This window comes from Sphaeramia orbicularis, chromosome 18 (genome assembly GCF_902148855.1).
Source record: "Sphaeramia orbicularis chromosome 18, fSphaOr1.1, whole genome shotgun sequence".
Taxonomy (NCBI): Eukaryota; Metazoa; Chordata; class Actinopteri; order Kurtiformes; family Apogonidae; genus Sphaeramia; species Sphaeramia orbicularis.
This window is the reverse complement of record NC_043974.1, coordinates 33,286,301-33,304,384: the sequence shown is the minus strand read 5'-3', so window position 1 is coordinate 33,304,384 and position 18,084 is coordinate 33,286,301. Positions and strand designations below refer to the sequence as shown.

At 34.2% G+C, this 18,084-nt stretch overlaps 1 protein-coding gene across 1 annotated transcript; it reads right to left on the bottom strand.

Moving 5' to 3' along the window:
- Positions 1-496: 496 nt before the first annotated feature.
- shbg (sex hormone-binding globulin) lies at positions 497-14,837 on the bottom strand. The gene is made up of 8 exons (XM_030161842.1): positions 13,930-14,837; positions 8,701-8,798; positions 6,984-7,173; positions 5,462-5,623; positions 4,112-4,268; positions 2,568-2,704; positions 867-1,065; positions 497-772 (listed from the first exon to the last, which is right to left on the bottom strand). The coding sequence occupies exons 1-8, from the start codon at positions 14,029-14,031 to the stop codon at positions 645-647; spliced, it is 1,173 nt and encodes a 390-aa protein (XP_030017702.1). The 5' UTR covers positions 14,032-14,837; the 3' UTR covers positions 497-644.
- Positions 14,838-18,084: the final 3,247 nt, after the last annotated feature.

Sequence of the window (18,084 nt, the reverse complement as noted above, 5' to 3'; positions counted from 1 at the left end):
GACAGACAGACAGACAAACTGACCAATATGCTTGTCCTCCAGGCAAGCAACAAAGAAACAAACCGAACCAAAAACAACACCCCTTGCCTCCCCTTCGGGGGGCGGAGTAAAAAGCTCAATCCTAAATATAAATATTAGGCTTCATTATTCAGGAAGCATTTCAATATTTAAAATATTAAAACTGTGCCATTGTGTCATTATGGACTTAAAATGTTAAATGAATCAGTCTATTTTCTGTACTTCAATAAATAATCAGTATTTTCATTCAGGATACTGTAGGTGTTCAGCTTCATCTTTAAACTATCCACTAGATGGGGCAAAATCCATGTTGTTCACTGTTTCCTCACCACAGTCGCCTCAAACGTCCACTCGCCTTTAGTTTTCCTGTAACACTGGACTCAAACTCAAAACAGCACATAATGTCAAATACTTAGTGATATTTCTTAGATTAACAGCTTGTTTTGTTGAAATACGGCTGAAGATAACAGGCTGAAGATTAGTACCTGATGATAAACTTTATTGGTCATCAGATTGTTATTAAAACAATTATTGCACTTTATAAACATTCCATTATCTGTGTTATTTTTATCCAGAGGCAAAATAATGTTTCCACAGCAGACAGTCCAAATCTATACAATCGTCTGCTACACAGGGCAGCTGTGAGATGACATCAACATGTGTTTGGTGGATAAATCCAGGTCCAAGTCTTTCCCCTGGATCTGGATCTTCTCTAGACAGCCTGACAAGAACTGGGATCCAACGTCATCCTCACCTACAAACAAGAGGAAGAGGAGAACACATGAGGCCTATGTCCAGTCAGAGGGGTTTCTAACAGACGCTGGTGTTTTGTTTCTGCCTTTGGTCACCTAGCAGCCCTCCGATGGCCAGGGTTCCCTCCCTCCACATGGACCAGTAACCAGGGCTGCTCATTGGACTGATGGCGATCCGAGCAGCCTCCGATCCGTCGTGAAGCACCGTCAGAGCATCTGTCTGGAAGGTCACCATCAGTCGACTGAAAGACTCTGTCATAATGAGTTTATCAGGACCGAAGGTGAGTGTGACCTCCTGCAAATTCATCAGGAGACAAGAATTTATGAGGGAACGAGGGGGAAAATTACAACGACCAAATGAGAAACAGTTCAGAGATGACGGAAAATTCAAGTTAACATGGAATGTAATAATATTAAAATGCCCTTCGGGTGTATTTCATCTGCACAGTCTGCAGACTCTCACATTAGTTGGTATTTATTTATTCATTTATTGCTTCCTTTCTACCTTTGCACAAACAATGGTGGCTATGATTATTAGAACACCTGACAGATCTGGAAATGTTGGCCTATTTTTGCCTCACAACATAATTTCATTTCATAATGTTGATGAAACATGCAGAAATTTGGTCTGATGAAGTGTGTTTTTATCCACTTTTACCTTTAATATTTCCTTAATGAGCAGGATAGTTTGATTTTTGTAGAAAAATGAACTAATTCTCCTTATTCTATGGTTTATGAAGCATAATGATAACTTTGTAGACACTGCATTTGTTTTAACCCATAAAGACCCAAATATCCATCACCGACCAAAACTATCTAGTAATATAAACTGTTTAATACCTTTTGATTCACTAATTGTGTCACTACATGTAAATAATTGGTGTAAAATACAGTGTGTCATCTTTTCATGGTCATCAGATATGACCCATTTGGAAGTTCAGAAGTTCTGTACTAAAGTGGAAACACCGGTAATTATAGATTCTACGGAAAAGGTCACTTTTTCTGCAGTTTTCTGTTTTGGGTATAATAACCATCAACTATAATCTGAGTTTTTATGAACATTTTTATGATCAGTAAATTAAATATAGGAAAATACCTGATTTATAGTGATAAAATGCTAAAGACAGAGGATAATATTATAATAAATGGTGATAAATCACTTAAGAAAGGTTAAATATAGAGAAAATTTCATTTGGGAACTGACATAAAAGTATCACTGGGTCTTTATGGGTTAAGGGTATTTTAAAGGACAATTACAAAAAAAAAAACATCACAGAGGAAACCTCTTAAATATGTAAAGTGTTCTAATAATTTTGGCCACCACTGTACATATGCAAATGGAGGTTCACAGACTTTTTTTAATACTCTGCCTGGAATAATTAACAGAAGAACTTGAAACTGTTAGAATTAAAGTACAGAGAAAATAACACTCTTATTTCATGCTGTGTTTTGAACACGTTCTTTATTAAGCTAAATCCTCTTCTATTGTCAGTAACTACATATTACAGAGTCAATAGGATAAGCAGAAACAACACTTTGGCTTCAGTTTATTATTTTTTTGGTTATTGATTGTTAGTAAAATTTCTGTGAAATCATTTTTGCTCTGTATACTCTTTGTATGCAACTGGTATAAAATTAGCATTGACTGCAGGGGTGTCAAACATAAGGCCCGTGGGCCAAAACCAGCTCACCAAATGTTCCAATCTAGCTTGTGGGATGAAATGTGAAATTGTATATAAATATAGAAAGTCATTTTCTGAGTCATTGTAACTCATGTGACTTAAATGCATATTGTACCTTTGTGTTATTATTTGCCACTAAAGCAAACATCACATCTTGTCCATCGGGTTTGATGCTGCAGATGGTCCCATCCATCTGACTGAAATCTCCCCAAAATTCGATCTGGATCCCCTGGTCTGTATCTGTAGGGAAAACTGAAAGAACACAGCATATTCCAATCAGGCCCATGGGATGAATTTGAGAAATGCAAAAATTACACTGAAGATATTAACGATAGAGGACGTTAAAATCCACATACAGACCAATATGATCTAAAGTGGGTCAGATCAGTAAAATACATTCATCATAATAACCTAAATAATGACAACTCCAAAGTTTATTCATTCATTCATTTTCTGAACCCGCTTTATCCTCACTAGGGTCACGGGGGTTGCTGGAGACTATCCCAGCTACTTATGGGTGAAGAACCCACACCCTTGACAAGTCGCCAGTTCATCACAGGGCTGACATATAGAGACAAACAATCACTCTCACATTCACACCTATGGGCAGTTTAGATTAACCCATCAGTGCATGTCTTTGGATGGTGGGAGGAAGCCGGAGTACCCAGAGAGAGAACGCAGACACAGGGAACACATGCAAACTCCACACAGAAAGGTTCCACCCCCATCCACTTTGTTTTAGTGTAAAAAAATTAAATTACATGGAAAAAGTTTACATTTACAAACTATCATTTAGAAGTTAGACAGGCTCAGTCTCTGCCTGTACTGTATTTAAATCACGTCTAAAAACACACTTTTTCTCGTTGGTTTTTAATCAATGAGTGGGATGTTTTCTTTTTAGATTTCCTGTGTTGTTTTTACCCGATTTGAATTTGTCTTTGTTTTTATGATTGGTGTATTTTGTTGTATTTAGCCCACTTTGCATCTCATGTTATCACTGTTTTACTTATTTTTCCCCCTTGTTTTATTATTCGTGTATGGCACTTTGGCCGACTGTAAAGTTTTTAAAGTGCGTTATAATTAAAGGTGGTATGGTATGGTATTCTTTCGGAAAAAATGTGAATAACCTGAACAAATATGAACATTTTGACAATATTCTGCCTTTTACTAGATAATTTGTGCCTTTGTAAATCCACTACACACTGAAAGTTGCATTAATAATAAGCTGAGACATAATGTCATTAAAATTTAACTTATATTTCTTACAAAATCTCAGGTTATTCATGGTTGTTCATGTTACTATTTTTAAAGGCTGGTTTGTAAATGTGAAGATTTCCATAATGTAATTTAAATTTTTTCACTTTAAAACACAGAGAAAAGTTTGCATTTGACAGTATTTCTTACTATGTTATTATTTTACTGGTCCAGCTCATTGAGATCATACTAAACTGTATGTGACCCCTGAACTAATATGTGTTTAACTTCCCTGTGCTACAGTTTATTGTTTACGGTCTACTTAAAAGTACACACAGTCAAACATTTATTGGTACCAGAAATATCACATCAAATGCAAATTGCCTGATCTCCCCCAGTTGTAAAGCTGGGGAGGGGGTGTTAGGACTTGCATATCTCTTGCATAACCGAGCGCTATGTTCCCACCTGAGGCGTTAAAAATAGCGAACCCGGTGCCAGGGAAGAAGCTGCCAGGTTTGATGTTTTCATAGCAGGGCCAAATCTGGTCCGCCTCGGTCTCCCAGGGGATGGTGAGGTTCAACCAGCTGCCTTCTCGCACACAACCGTCCATCTGTGGCCTGAACTGTAGCAAAAAATACAAAAACACACAACGCTGGCGTAAGAGGAGATGAGCCAACACCAGGAAATAGTCAGTTTTCATCTTTCAGAATGATAGCTGGAAGATTATCAGACGAATAAAGAGGATGCAAACCCTGCACACTGGAAAAACACTGGCGTCCTCACCACAGACTGATGGACAGTATGATACCGCTGCCAGCCCTGCGCTTTTCTATGACTTTACCATGAATACGATATCAATCTGCGTTCATTTCATCATAAATGTAGTTAAAGAGTTCAATTTTCTTTCAATTTCAGAACAACAGAGAGACAGAGAGGTCTGTAGATCTTGATAAAATCATAGTAAAGTAGAATATCGTCAGTAAAATATATCATAAACCCAAATGTCTCCATCCACTGTCATTGATCATACTTCATGGGTTTTACTGGTGAATCAATGTTGCAGAAGATGACAGTGTCTTCATGCTCCCTGCGGAGCCTCTACACGTCCAAACGGGTCATATCTGATGACCATTAAAGGTCAGTGGATCAACAGGTATTAAACATTTTAGATCAGTAGAGGATTTGGGTTGAAGGCCTTATGAGTTAATAACAACCACCCCTACTGTATCACTGTGTTTGCACATTAAATATGTAAATCCCATTAAACTTATTCATTGGTGCTTTTTTTGTTCACTTCCTTTTCATTTAACACACTCAGGGATGTATTTGTGCCACAAACATCTAATTTCTTTTATTTTGCTGACCAGATGGACATATGGATTAATAAAGTAGATTCATTTCTGTATTTGCAGCTAAAAAGACTGAGATATGAAGCAAATAAATGTTTAAAATATCATGATTTCAAAAGGATTGGTGTAACTGCACAATGAGATTTTCCACAACACAATCACAGGTTCTTCCTGTTTCACAATAAAGGTCCTGTCACTGAAATATAAAGAGAATTTTATTTTTGGAGGAAGAACAGAAAGTACATGTGTATTAACAGCATAACTTCCCAAAACAGTAGATGATCAAATTGTGTTCTTTTAACTCCTTATTTAGGCTTCATACAGATATTCACTTCAGTAAAATGAAAACTATGTTTCTTAAAAATGAATGAATCCATCTGTGAGTATTAGTGAAGACAGATGAACAGAGGGACATGGGTGTTTACAAGACCCTGAAGGTGATTCTGGTGCATTAATGTTTTTTTACCTGGACGATCATCTTGTCTGTGTTGATCAGGATTCCACCGAGTGCCAGTCTGAGTTCACCCATCAGGTCCTCGTCAGTCTGTTTGGACCGAAGACCCACCACAAGACCCTGAGAGCCGTCCACGTCCAAAATCACAAACTGACCATGGTTACTGACTTCCAACTTGAAATACAAGAGAAGAAGAAGAAGAGGAAGAGGAAGAAGTAGGAGACATATAAATTAGTTCATATTAAAAGAATAAAATGTCCCAAAGTAATGATATAATTGATGTTTATGGTTTCATTTATAAGGTTATGATCAGATTATTCAACCGAGGATAAATATACATAAGAAACATGCATAAATACTTTGTTACTGTACTTTCTCCCCATATTTTTTCACAAATATCTCCAATTTCTACCACTTAAATTTACAAAAAAAAGTTTATGACTTAAGTTTTAATATATTTAAAGGGAATTGCTCTTTTAATTTTGTAAAAACAAAAGCATTACAACCAGTTTTTAAGCTAAATGGATGGACCAAAAATATATAGAAAAGATGGTGCCTTGGAAAATCCATCAATACAGATAAACAAGATATGATGAAAAAGATGAAAATGACACAAAAAAACCCCAAATGTAACAAGACATAAAAATCCCAAGCCAAAGATTATATGAAGAAAGAAATATGAAAAAGAAAAGAAAAAATTATATTAAGACAAAAATTATGTGGCGAAAAAAACATAAGATGAAGAACAGAAACAGCACAAACCAAAATGATAATGAGGGTAAAAAAACAAAAAAAGCAAAAATTCAGCCAAAACATGAAAAAAAAAAAAAAAAAAAAAAAAAAGTAAAACGTGGAACACAATGAAAATAATTAAAAAAGACAAAAAAGGAATGGTCTAAAAAAAGAAAAAAAAAACAAAACATAAAAAAGAACAAACTGGAGACGTTCTAACACACAAGTTACTTAAATGATTTATAAAGTTTAACAAAATGTAAAACCACATAAGACGAAAATGGGACAAAACAGACATAAAATGAAGATGTAACGATACAGAAAAGTTGTCTAGATGTTCAGGTTCTATTTTTTTCAGGCCCACTTTTACTTTCAGTACCTTTTCCACTTCTATTGTATTAAAGCAGGTGAATCAATGCTTCTGCTTCTACGTGAGTTGTTTTTACTCAAGTTAACATTATGCCAGCGTTATTATCTTAGTAAAATGACTGTATCTTCAGGCTCAAATAAAAGTAGGAGTGTCTATTATTATATATAAATATCTAGATAGAGAGAATATTAAATATTACACATATTAAATAAAGTCATATATTAAGCTTAAAAAATATTATATGATGTGTAGTTCATATTTGTTTATCAGATGCCACTTTTATGAGACATTTATCCCAATATTTAGTCTAAAATCCTGAAATAAAATGTTACAAATCACAAAAAAAAAACCCACAAGAAGACAGTATCTTCCGCATTATAATAATTTCAGAGAAGAGAGTGAAAGTAAAACTGAAGCCCAGTGTAAACCCACCGTGTGCCATTTCCCATCATTCAATCTGGGTCCACCGGCCACGCTGACCAACATGTCCACTTTACTGATCTGCATCAACGGGAAACCGCCCTTCAGACCCAGGATGAACCAGTCCAGGCCATTTTTGGTGTCACCGTAGAAAATGACACCTTCAGGGTCAAACGTACGGAACTGGAAGGTCGACTTGATACTGGACAGACAGAACAGAAGGAGAAAGACACGAATGGATGGATGGATGGATGGATGGATGGATGGATGATATGGAACAAAATGAGTATTAAATCAACAAAATAACCACTGAGTAAACAAACCAAAGGACAAAACCGAACAAAACAAGCAAGAAATGAACAAAATAAAGAACAAGAATGAACAAAATAAGCAAGAAATCAATTAAATAAACATGTAAACAAACAAAACAAGCATCAAATCAACAAAATAACCATTGAGTAAACAAACTGAAAGACAAAAATGCATGAAACAGGCAAGAAATGAACAAAATAAAAAACGACAATGAACAAAATAAGCAAGAAATCGACAAAATAAACATGTAAACAAATAAAAGAAGCATTACATCAACAAAATAAGCAAAAAAAGGAAAAAAATAAGCAATAAACCAGAATAAAAAAGTAAACAACATGAATATTAAATTAACAAAATAAGCAACAAAAGTGACTAAAATAAACAATAAAACAAACAAAAAAAAAACACCAAATTAGTAAACAGGAACAAAAATGAGCATTAAATCAACAAAATAAACACTGAGTAAACAAACTAAAGGATAAAAATGAATGAAATAAGCAAGAAATGAACAAAATAAAAACTGAGAATGAACAAAATAAGCAAGAAATTAACAAAATAAACACCTAAACAAATAAAACGAGCATTACATCAAGAAAAGAAGCAAAAACAAAAAAGTGGACAGAATAAGCAAAAATCAGATTAAAAAAGTAAACAAAATGAACATTAAATCAACTAAATAAACAACAAAAGTGATTAAAAAAAGCATTTAAACAACTAAAAAAATTATTAAATGGGAACAAAATGAGCATTAAATCAACAAAATAAACACTGAGTAAACAAACTAAAGGACAAAAATGAATGAAATAAGCTAGAAATGAACAAAATAAAAACCGAGAATGAACAAAATAAGCAAGAAATTAACAACATAAACACGTAAACAAATAAAATGAGCATTACATCAAGAAAATGAACAAAAACAAAAAAGTGGACAGAATAAGCAAAAATCAGAACAAAAGTAAACAAAATGAACATTAAATCAACAAAATAAGCAACAAAAGTGACTAAAGTAAGCAATAAAACAACAAAACAAATTAGTAAACAGGAACAAAATGAGCATTAAATCAACAAAATAAACATTGAGTGAACAAACTAAAGGACAAAAATGAATTAAATAAGCAAGAAATGAACAAAATAAAAAAAACAACAATGAACAAAATAAGCAAGAAATGAACATGCAAACAAATAAAATGAACATTAAATCAATAAAATAAATAAAAACAAAAGAGTGACCAAAATGAGCAATAAATCAACAGAGTAAACAAGTAAACGAACAACGAGCATTAAATCAACAATATGAAGACTGAGTGACCAAAATAATGGACAAAACTGAAGGAAGTCAAATTTTTTCCAATATTGTCTTGGTGTACTGACATGCATTTTAGTGCAGATTTGTAGGTGTTGGATGTATGTTTTGTACCTGCTGATCTGGGTTAGGTTCACCATGGTCTGCATCAGGGGTCTCCAGGCTTCCTGGACTTGGCCCAGGTTGACCGTTGCCGATCCAGATACTTCCTTCTGGAGCACAGAGGGTTCATTATGTCAGACAAATGTAAATAAACTCTTTTGCTTCTGTATTCCCTTCTCATACATCTCGATTGATTAAGAAACTGGCACTGTGTGGAGCTGAGTGAGGAACCTATTGATTTAACATAAAGCCTCATTACCACACAAGACACGCGCTTGGCTTACATTTTTAAGTGAAAATAAAGTGCAAAATCAATAACATTTCATTGACAAGACAGACGATCCATCTGTATTGACTTAACATAATAGAAGCATCAGACGTTAAAAATGACAAAGTGAACATCTGCAGTTCTTGTAAAGTCCTGATATTAAACCATTTTGACTTGTTTTATATCAGATACGATTAATTAAATGTACTAAAATGTGACTATTTTATTTATATGTTCCTTGCTAGAAAAAAATAAGATTTATTTTGCAATTTAATATGTTAAGAGATTGTAAATGTGTGTTTTAAATACTTAGAGTATGTTATTTAAGTTATTTAACTGTGAAATGAAAAAATAAAGTTTCACAGCTTTACTTAAAAAACAAGAATTCAAAACATTTCAGCAGTTAGTTGAGGAATTCAGTTTGCCAAAATTGGACTTTTATAGGTATCTTCAGATAAGGAGCTATATGTTTAAATACCCAGATCGGACTATCATTAAAAAATCTGATTCACCTATTGAGCAATACTTGACAAGGATCCAAAAAAGAGAGCATACTAGGAGACCAATATCTAGTGTATGTAGTGGGCTGTGTAGTATGAAATAATAATAATAATAATAATAATAATAATAATAATAATAATAATAATAATAATAATAATAATAATAATAATAAGAAGAAGAAGAAGAAGAAGAAGAAGAAGAAGAAGAAGAAGAAGAAGAAGAATTAGAAAAGCACTCGGAGAGCACAGACCTCTGCCAAGGCAGATCAGTACACCCCACCCCCACCCCCCCACCCCCATCACCACCAAAATTTAATCATTTGTTCCTTGTGCCAGTATCAACATTTCCTGAAATTTTCATCCAAATCCGTCCATAACTTTTTGAGTTATCTTGCACACGGACAGACAGACAAACCAACGCTGGCAAAAACATAACCTCCGCCAAGGAGGTAATTACACACATACATATATAAAATACATAGGGACATAAAATGGCAGTAGATAAAAACAAGAAACAAGAAAACACTCTGCATATGAAACAAAAATGGGAGGCAGAACTTGAACTACAGATTAACATGGAGGTCTGGGACAGTATTTCTTCAGAAGCACCTAAAGTCACTTGTGCAAAACTATGGAGAGAGTTCCAGTGGAAAATAGTTTGTAGATTCTTTAGAACTCCACTAAACCTTCCCAAAATAGATCCCAGTCAAACAGGTGCAAGCTGGAGGAAGTGTGAGGATGAATCTGCAAACCAAATACATTTATTTTGGAAGTGTCCCTTTTTAGACAATTTTTAGAGGGAGATATTTGATCATTTGGACAAAACATTTGTTTCTCAGCTGCCTAGGAACCCATTGCTGGCCATCCTTGGGGCCATCCCTGAAACAAAGATGAGCAAGAAAAAGACTATCTATTGCATATACTACGCTGTAAGACTGGATAAGTTGAGTTTACTTAAAAAATTTGAGGAAACCGGTTGCCTCAAAAAGTTTAAGCAATGAATAATGAAAACTTGAGCGTATTAAACTTAAATGCTTGATGTGAATGGAATTGCTATTTTAAGTACAACACACTAAATGCCAAGTTAATTTAACTTAATATTTGTTGCAATGTCAATTGCTTTGTATAATCATTAGACTTCATATCATCAATTCACTGTACTCAATTCCAAGTTGATTTACATTTAAATGTTTCACAATAAAATTTGTTTTGTGCAATTGTTAAACTTACTGTGTTTCAGTGCGGACTGACAGACTGGAAATTTGCTCATTCCATGAAAAAGTACAAGACATACTTTATATTTATAAGACATAAGGATTCACATTACATGCAGAGAAGCACTGATGAACGGAAAGCCATTGTTGGGCCTATGGCTCTCACTCATGGTGCAGCTCTACAAAAACAAACACCAAAAGGCCAATAAACATTGCCATACGCACATTAAGTCAAAATTAACACTAACACCACAACCCTGCTGAACCCCTGCACAGAAAAATAACACATTTTCAACAACATGCCCAATACCCACAATGCAATGCAGCCATAAAAGGGTGTGGTCATGACGAAAACTTAGTGATTTAAATCCATTCAACTTAAACTTTTTTGTACTTTCAACTATGTCTACAAATTAGTAGAATATACTTAACATTTTATAGTAACGTAATAAAACTTAAATCATTTAAGTATATGTAATTAAAGCATTTTAGTGAATACAAAGTCTGGGCTTACAGTGTACATGCAGCAGCTAGGACAGCAATAACTCTAAACTGGCTTAAAAAAGAGCCCCTGACATCTGATACATGGCAGTCAGTAGTTAAAATAATTTTCATTATGGAAAAGAAAACTTTTATATTAAGACTCCAAAACACACTATTTGTGGATCGATAGGCACCGTGGCTGGAGGTGGTAGGTGAGGAATGGGGTTAAGTGTGGGTGGAAAACCCATCAAGTCTATCAATCTGTACATGTGGGCTAGGAACTGTGAAAATAGTTTCTTCTACATTGTCAGTATTGTCTTTGTTTTATGATCTAAACTATGGAGTGATCTGTCTCTCCATATCAGACAGGCCTCCTCTCTGTCTGGTTTTAAATCCCTTCCTAAAACCCATCTTTTCTCCTTGGCTTTTGAAACCATGTGAGTTGTTTGAAGGTACTATTTTTATTCTATTGGTTTTATTTGGTAGTGGTTTATTGTTCTTTTTTTTGTTTTTAATTGTATGGCTTTTTATGTTTTTTAATCTATTCTTGCATTTTATTTTCTATTTTGGTTTTAATTATTCTTCTGTACAGCACTGTGGTCCACTGCGGTTGTTTTAAAGTGTTTTACAAATAAAATTGGGTTGAATTGGATTGGGTTGGATCTAGCAGAATGTAAAAAACAAACGCAAATGTAGCAACTGGAACATGTATTTTTCTGTGACGGTGTTGTTCAATAAAAAAATAAAGTTGAAAAAAAAAAAAAACACTGTCAACTATGAAGGACATTCCAAATAAACAAACAAAAATTTGCTTTATGCTGTTTCCAATCAAATAATTTTTTTTTAACCCTTTAACCCCTGAGACATTATTCCAGGTAAATGTGCAGCTGTGAATTTGTGTCTGTTTCAGGTTCATAAAAGCTGCTGTGAATATATGCTTGAATTCCTTTTCTTCAGTGGTTTTGCTTTACTGTATGTTTTAGGGTCAAAACAGGGTGAAATAACAGAAAAAGGCAAGGCGAAAAATTGAAGTTTGACAGGTTTTGACTAAATTCTAGATAGATAGATTTAGGATGTTGAACATGAACTGTGAACTGGAACACAGTCAACAACACGGATTTGAATTTTGGCCAAGTAATGTTTATTTTGGGCTCTTTTGTTTTAAATTAGTCCAGTTGCTTTTTGGCACCTGGTTGAACTCCAAAAAGCAGTTAAACGATCAAAACTCAGTAAAGACACAATAAAAAAAAAAGAAGGAAAATCACCACAACACTGCAAACAACAGTAAAATAAAAAAACCACAAGAAAACTGGTGTAAAAAAAAAAAAAAAAACAAAAAAAAAACCCAAAGTGTCTATTTTTATAGTGAGTCGGTCTTACTCACTGCTCTGTGTTTTGCCCCCCTTTCCACAGTTGGTGGGGGGGTGCACTGAGCATGCTCAGATGTCTATGGAAAGAACAAGGTCTATTCTTTCAGCGCGCTTTGAATTTTTTCCTATTGAGCAAACAGTTGAATTTTTAGGAACATTTAAAATAAATCAAACATTCAGAACGCTTACCACAGACACATCAGGGGTTAAAGGGTTAATGTAAAAAAGCCAAAACTTTTACTATCTTGGGTCTCAGGAGTATATACAGATGAACAACCTCCGCTTAATTTAGAATCTGTGTCACAGCAACAGCACAAATCATTATTTGTCTGTAATTGTAGATGAATTTCAGCAGTAAAGGGGGTAAGCGCCGTTTCCTCCAGGTTCCACGGTTCTGTTTGCAAGTACCTTACCAGAATGAAAAAGTAAACAAAATGAACATTAAATCAATTAAATAAGTAACAAAAGTGACTAAAATAAGCATTAAAACAACTAAACAAATTATTAAATGGGAACAAAATTAGCTTTAAATCAACAAAATAAACATTGAGGAAACAAACTAAAGGACAAAAATGAATGAAATAAGCAAGAAATGAACAAAATAAAAAAAACAACAATTAACAAAATAAGCAAGAAATAAACATGCAAACAAATAAAATGAGCATTAAATCAACAAAATAGAACAAAGTCTATTCTATCAGCATGTTTTGAATTTTTTCCTATTGAGCAAACAATTGAATTTTTAGGAACATTCAAAATAAATCAAACATTCAGAACGCTCACCACAGACACATGAGGGGTTAAAGGGTTAATGTAAAAAACCCAAAACTTTTACTATCTTGGGTCTCAGGAGTATATTCAGATTAACAACCTCCACTTGATTTAGAATCTGTGTCACAGCAAAAGCACAAATCATTATTTGTCTGTAATTGTAGATGAACTTCAGCAGTAAAGGGGGTAAGCGCCGTTTCCTCCAGGTTCCATGGTTCTGTTTGCACGTACCTTACCAGAATAAAAAAGTAACCAAAATGAACATTAAATCAACTAAATAAGTAACAAAAGTGACTAAAATAAGCATTAAAACTAAACAAATTATTAAATGGGAACAAAATGAGCGTTAAATCAACAAAACAAACATTGAGGAAACAAACTAAAGGACAAAAATGAATGAAACAAGCAAAAAATGAACAAAATAAAAAACAACAATTAACAAAATAAGCAAAAAGCCAAAACTTTTACTTTCCTGGGTCTCAGGAGTATATTCAGATTAACAACCTCCACTTGATTTAGAATATGTATCACAGCAACAGCACAAATCATTATTTGTCTATACTTGTAGATGAATTTGAGCAGTAAAGGGGGTAAGCGCCGTTTCCTCCAGATTCCACGGTCCTGCTTGCACGTACCTTACCCCGTCCGTTGCCCTGTCCCTGGACTCCACAGCCCAGCAGAGTCAGGCTCACAGCCAGCACCAATCCACCTGCCGATCCCGTCCAAAACCCGGCCATCCTGCTCCCGTGGATTCACCCGCCCAGGCCCGACTGCAGCTCCAACTGAAGCAGAAAGCTGAGTGCATCTGGCACCGTCCACGGGGGTACAGAGGGCAAACGTGGCCTGGTTAGTGCAGACTTATCGATCCCTGGGACCGAGAGGGAGTGCTCCATGGATCTGAGACTAAAATGGACAGGATGTTTGCGAATACGTAGGCGTAGGAGTGAGGCAAAGTAGGCAAACAGAGCCAGAAAGAGCAAACAGCAGCTTCACTGCAGTGGGACTTTAGCAGCAGAATTAGTAATGATTATCACTTCAGTGAATGTGTCTTAAATAAAGCGTCCATTTGTGTTTGTTTGTGGTGTTTCATATCGATGGACGGACCTGAAAGTTGCAGGCCTGAGTGACCTTGGCCAGAGTGCTGATGTGTGTTTACCCCGTTACACAGGAACCTTGATTCACCACCGCAGGCTGTGACTCACTGTGTGTTGTGGACTGAAAAACTGGGGGAGAGACATGAAAAGAGAAATGGGCATTGAGTCCCAAAAGTCTTTTTTTTTTCTCTCCTCAGCTGGCTGCCTTTCTGTGATACAGACCTTTTCAAGTGAGGCTCTGATAACTGGGAAATACTGGGAAAATACACAAACAGGCAAAACCTACAGGGCCAGATCAGTAAACAGGCTGTTATTCAGTTCAGGAGTGAGAGTTTAAAGGTCTAGTGTGTGAGATTTAAGAGGTTCTTATTGTAGAGATGAACATAATTACTCCATTGCTCACGGTTCATATCATTAGCAGCTTTTTCTTATATATCTGATCCCAAACTAGTTAATTTTTACAACCAACAACTACATTTTGCATCACAGAAAGTTCAGTGTAATTTCCTATGGATCTCAGTAAACACCACATATTTTACTGACAATATAAAAAAAAAGGACACAGTTTTTCAATAAATCTAGAGTACTGTACTATAACTGAAACAAATAGTCATTACTGGGATTATTTACGAATTTGATTTAAAAAAAAAAAAAAGAAAGAAAGAAAGAAAAACTAACAGGTTTACTTAGCAACATACTGGATATTCTTATTTATTGTTGAACTTTAGTGAGATACTGAGAAAGAAATTGTGTTTGGAGCCTTAGAATTAGTCATTTATATCTTTTTGTGTTTTATTGCAGAAGGTATCGTGTGTTTAAGTGCCTTACTGTCACCTAACCAGAGTAAATATTAATTAAAAAGCTTGGAACGGACAAAACAAACACTGTCTGGGATTTATAGTTCTTGCAGCCAGCATCAAGGAAAGTAGGGGAGGAATCAAAGAAATGATATTATCAAGAACGGAAAGTGCATATATCTTGCTATTGCACTGGAATTGTGTGACAAAAGAACTGAAAATAAATAAATAAATAAATAAAATAAACCTGAACTTGAATCAAAAATGAATTATGATGACATTTTGAGTCATGGTCAGAAATGTGCCTTGCAACCACTCGTGACCTTTGACCCCTGTAGGTGAATGTTTTGTGTCAAGTTGCTGCCTATTTATCACCTTTTCAACATAATGGAGACGATGGATAATGTTCATAGTGATAAATGGAGTTTCACCTCTTAACTTTTACTTTTACTTTTTCAGTGCTAGACGTCATTAAATGTCACCCACTGAACGTATAAGTTTATATCATTTTTAACAAATACAATAAAAGCATCACATTATGTGTCCACTTAAACTCTGTCTCTTACTTATTATTTTATGTCTAAACCAGCGGTGTCAAACTCATTTTAGTTCAGGGGCCACATTCAGTCCAATATCGTCTCAAATAGTAAAATAATTACAGTGAATTAAGGCAAATTACATCATGATTTTGTTTTTACGTCTACAAACTATGCTTTAACAAAATGTGATTGACAAGAACAACCATGAACAACCTGAAATTTCTTTTAAAAAGAAAGTGCAATTTTAACAACATACCTCAGTTCTAATTCAAATGTGCAATAACTTGTTACCTCTCAGTACTCTTAATATTACTTTTTTTTTTTTTTTTTTTTTTTATAATAGTCTATTTTACAAATGTGTATGTGCTTGCATGTGCAATAACTGTTTTTTTTTATGTTTTTAGCTGTGTTTATGTTTTGTATCTGTCTTTTTTGTCATATCTTTACCTTTTTTCTAACTCCTTTTCTGACTCAGGGAAACGCACAAGAATTCCAAAGTACCTATACTGCTATGTATCTGTGAAATTGGCAAATAAAGTCTATTCTATTCTATTCTATTCTATTCAGTTTATTATTTACACATGTAGACATGTATACACAAAACATTTAGTAACAGAATATTGTTAAAATTACACTTACTTCTATTAAGACATTTCAGGTTGTTCATATTTGTTCAGGTTATTTGCATTTTTTGTGAAAGAATGGTTTGTAAATGTAAACACTTTCTTGTAATTTAATTTTTTTTTACACTACAACAAAGATACATTTTTTAGTTGTCATTATGTATAGGTTATTATGTTATCCTTTTCTGATCTGACCCACTTTAGATCATATCGGTCTGTATGTAGAACCTGAAGTAAAATGATTTTAACATCCCTGATAGTTAATATCTTCAGTGTAATTTTTTCATTTGACAAATACACTACACAGGGCCGGATTGGACCCTTTGGCAGTCCTGTTTTGGCCCGCGGGCCATATGTTTGACACCCCTTGTTTACAGCTTGACTTCTTTGTCTTGTCCCTGTACTTATATCTGCAAAAAAAAAAAAAAAAACAGGTTCTGTAAGACTTGTCCATGCACTGTAGAAACAAGACAAATATTCATAAATAACTACAAAAAAAATATTGTCCTATATTAAGTAAAGACTCCAATAGGGGTAAATATAGACAAAAAAAAACAAAAACATAAAAAACATCTAGTCAGTGAATAATGGAAGAAAAAGCAGCAACAACAGTTATCTAAATGTTCTTAAAGTGAACTGAGAACTTCAGTGAAAGTATTGGTTTGATTTATTACTGATTAAATCTAACTCAGTGTTAGCTGGAATATCTCACAGATACGTTTTCTTAAAAAGAGATTCTTCTTCCAATGAAAAACATGTTTAACAAGTTACAACTCCTTTCCCAGAAATTATGCCTTTTTCTTTTGTGTTTGTGGTTGTTGTTGATGAAATCAGTTTTGAAGAAAAATGTTGCAGAAAAGAAGCATTGATTCATCAATTCTGGAGCAAACGTTCAGATTTTCAGCAAAAACCGAGCTGAGTTGTGGATATCAGTGAACATCAGTGAACAGATGGTTTCATGGATTCTTGTCCTAAAAATTAAGTTTACTTTGTTTTGATATCATTTTGGCCTGTTCTACGATTATGCAATTATGTTTTAACTTGTACAAATTAGACATAATAAAGATACTTGTATTGTATTATCATTTAATAACAGGGACTACCCAGAGAAGTCAAGCTGCAAACATAAAATAATAAGTAAGAGACAGAGGTTAAGTGGAAAATTAATGTGATGTTTAATATTAACGCACCAAAAAAGCACTATAACTGTACAGAATTTGATACTCTGCTCTCACATACTTTGAGTTAATATGTGTAGTGTTTTTTCCTTTTTCTTTTCTTACATTTTTTTTTATATCTTGTATTTATTATTTACTACTGTGAAATAATTCCTTATGTTTATGTACTTTGCAAATAAAAATGATACTGATTCTAATAATAACTTAAGATTTGTGTTTTTTCCTCAACAAATTTCTCATAATTAAACCATTGTTAAAACTTTAAGACGTTACGACACATTCTATTGTTTTGTCTCTAAAATATAAAAGTCTCATCAGATGTTTCCTGAGTCCCTAAAAGTCATTCCTTCAGGTTTTCACATTACACTCTTCACAACAGGCGTCAACATTAAATCCAGCCTCTTAAATTCAGATTTTTTGGAAAACTGACACATTATTCCAAAATGTCCTCCCTCCAAATCTTCAATCAGAACTGAAAAATATTTGTGTTGTCTGTAGAGGAAGGCTTTAAAAACATGAATAATTACCGATAGTACATTAGTTTCAGTCTATATTGATT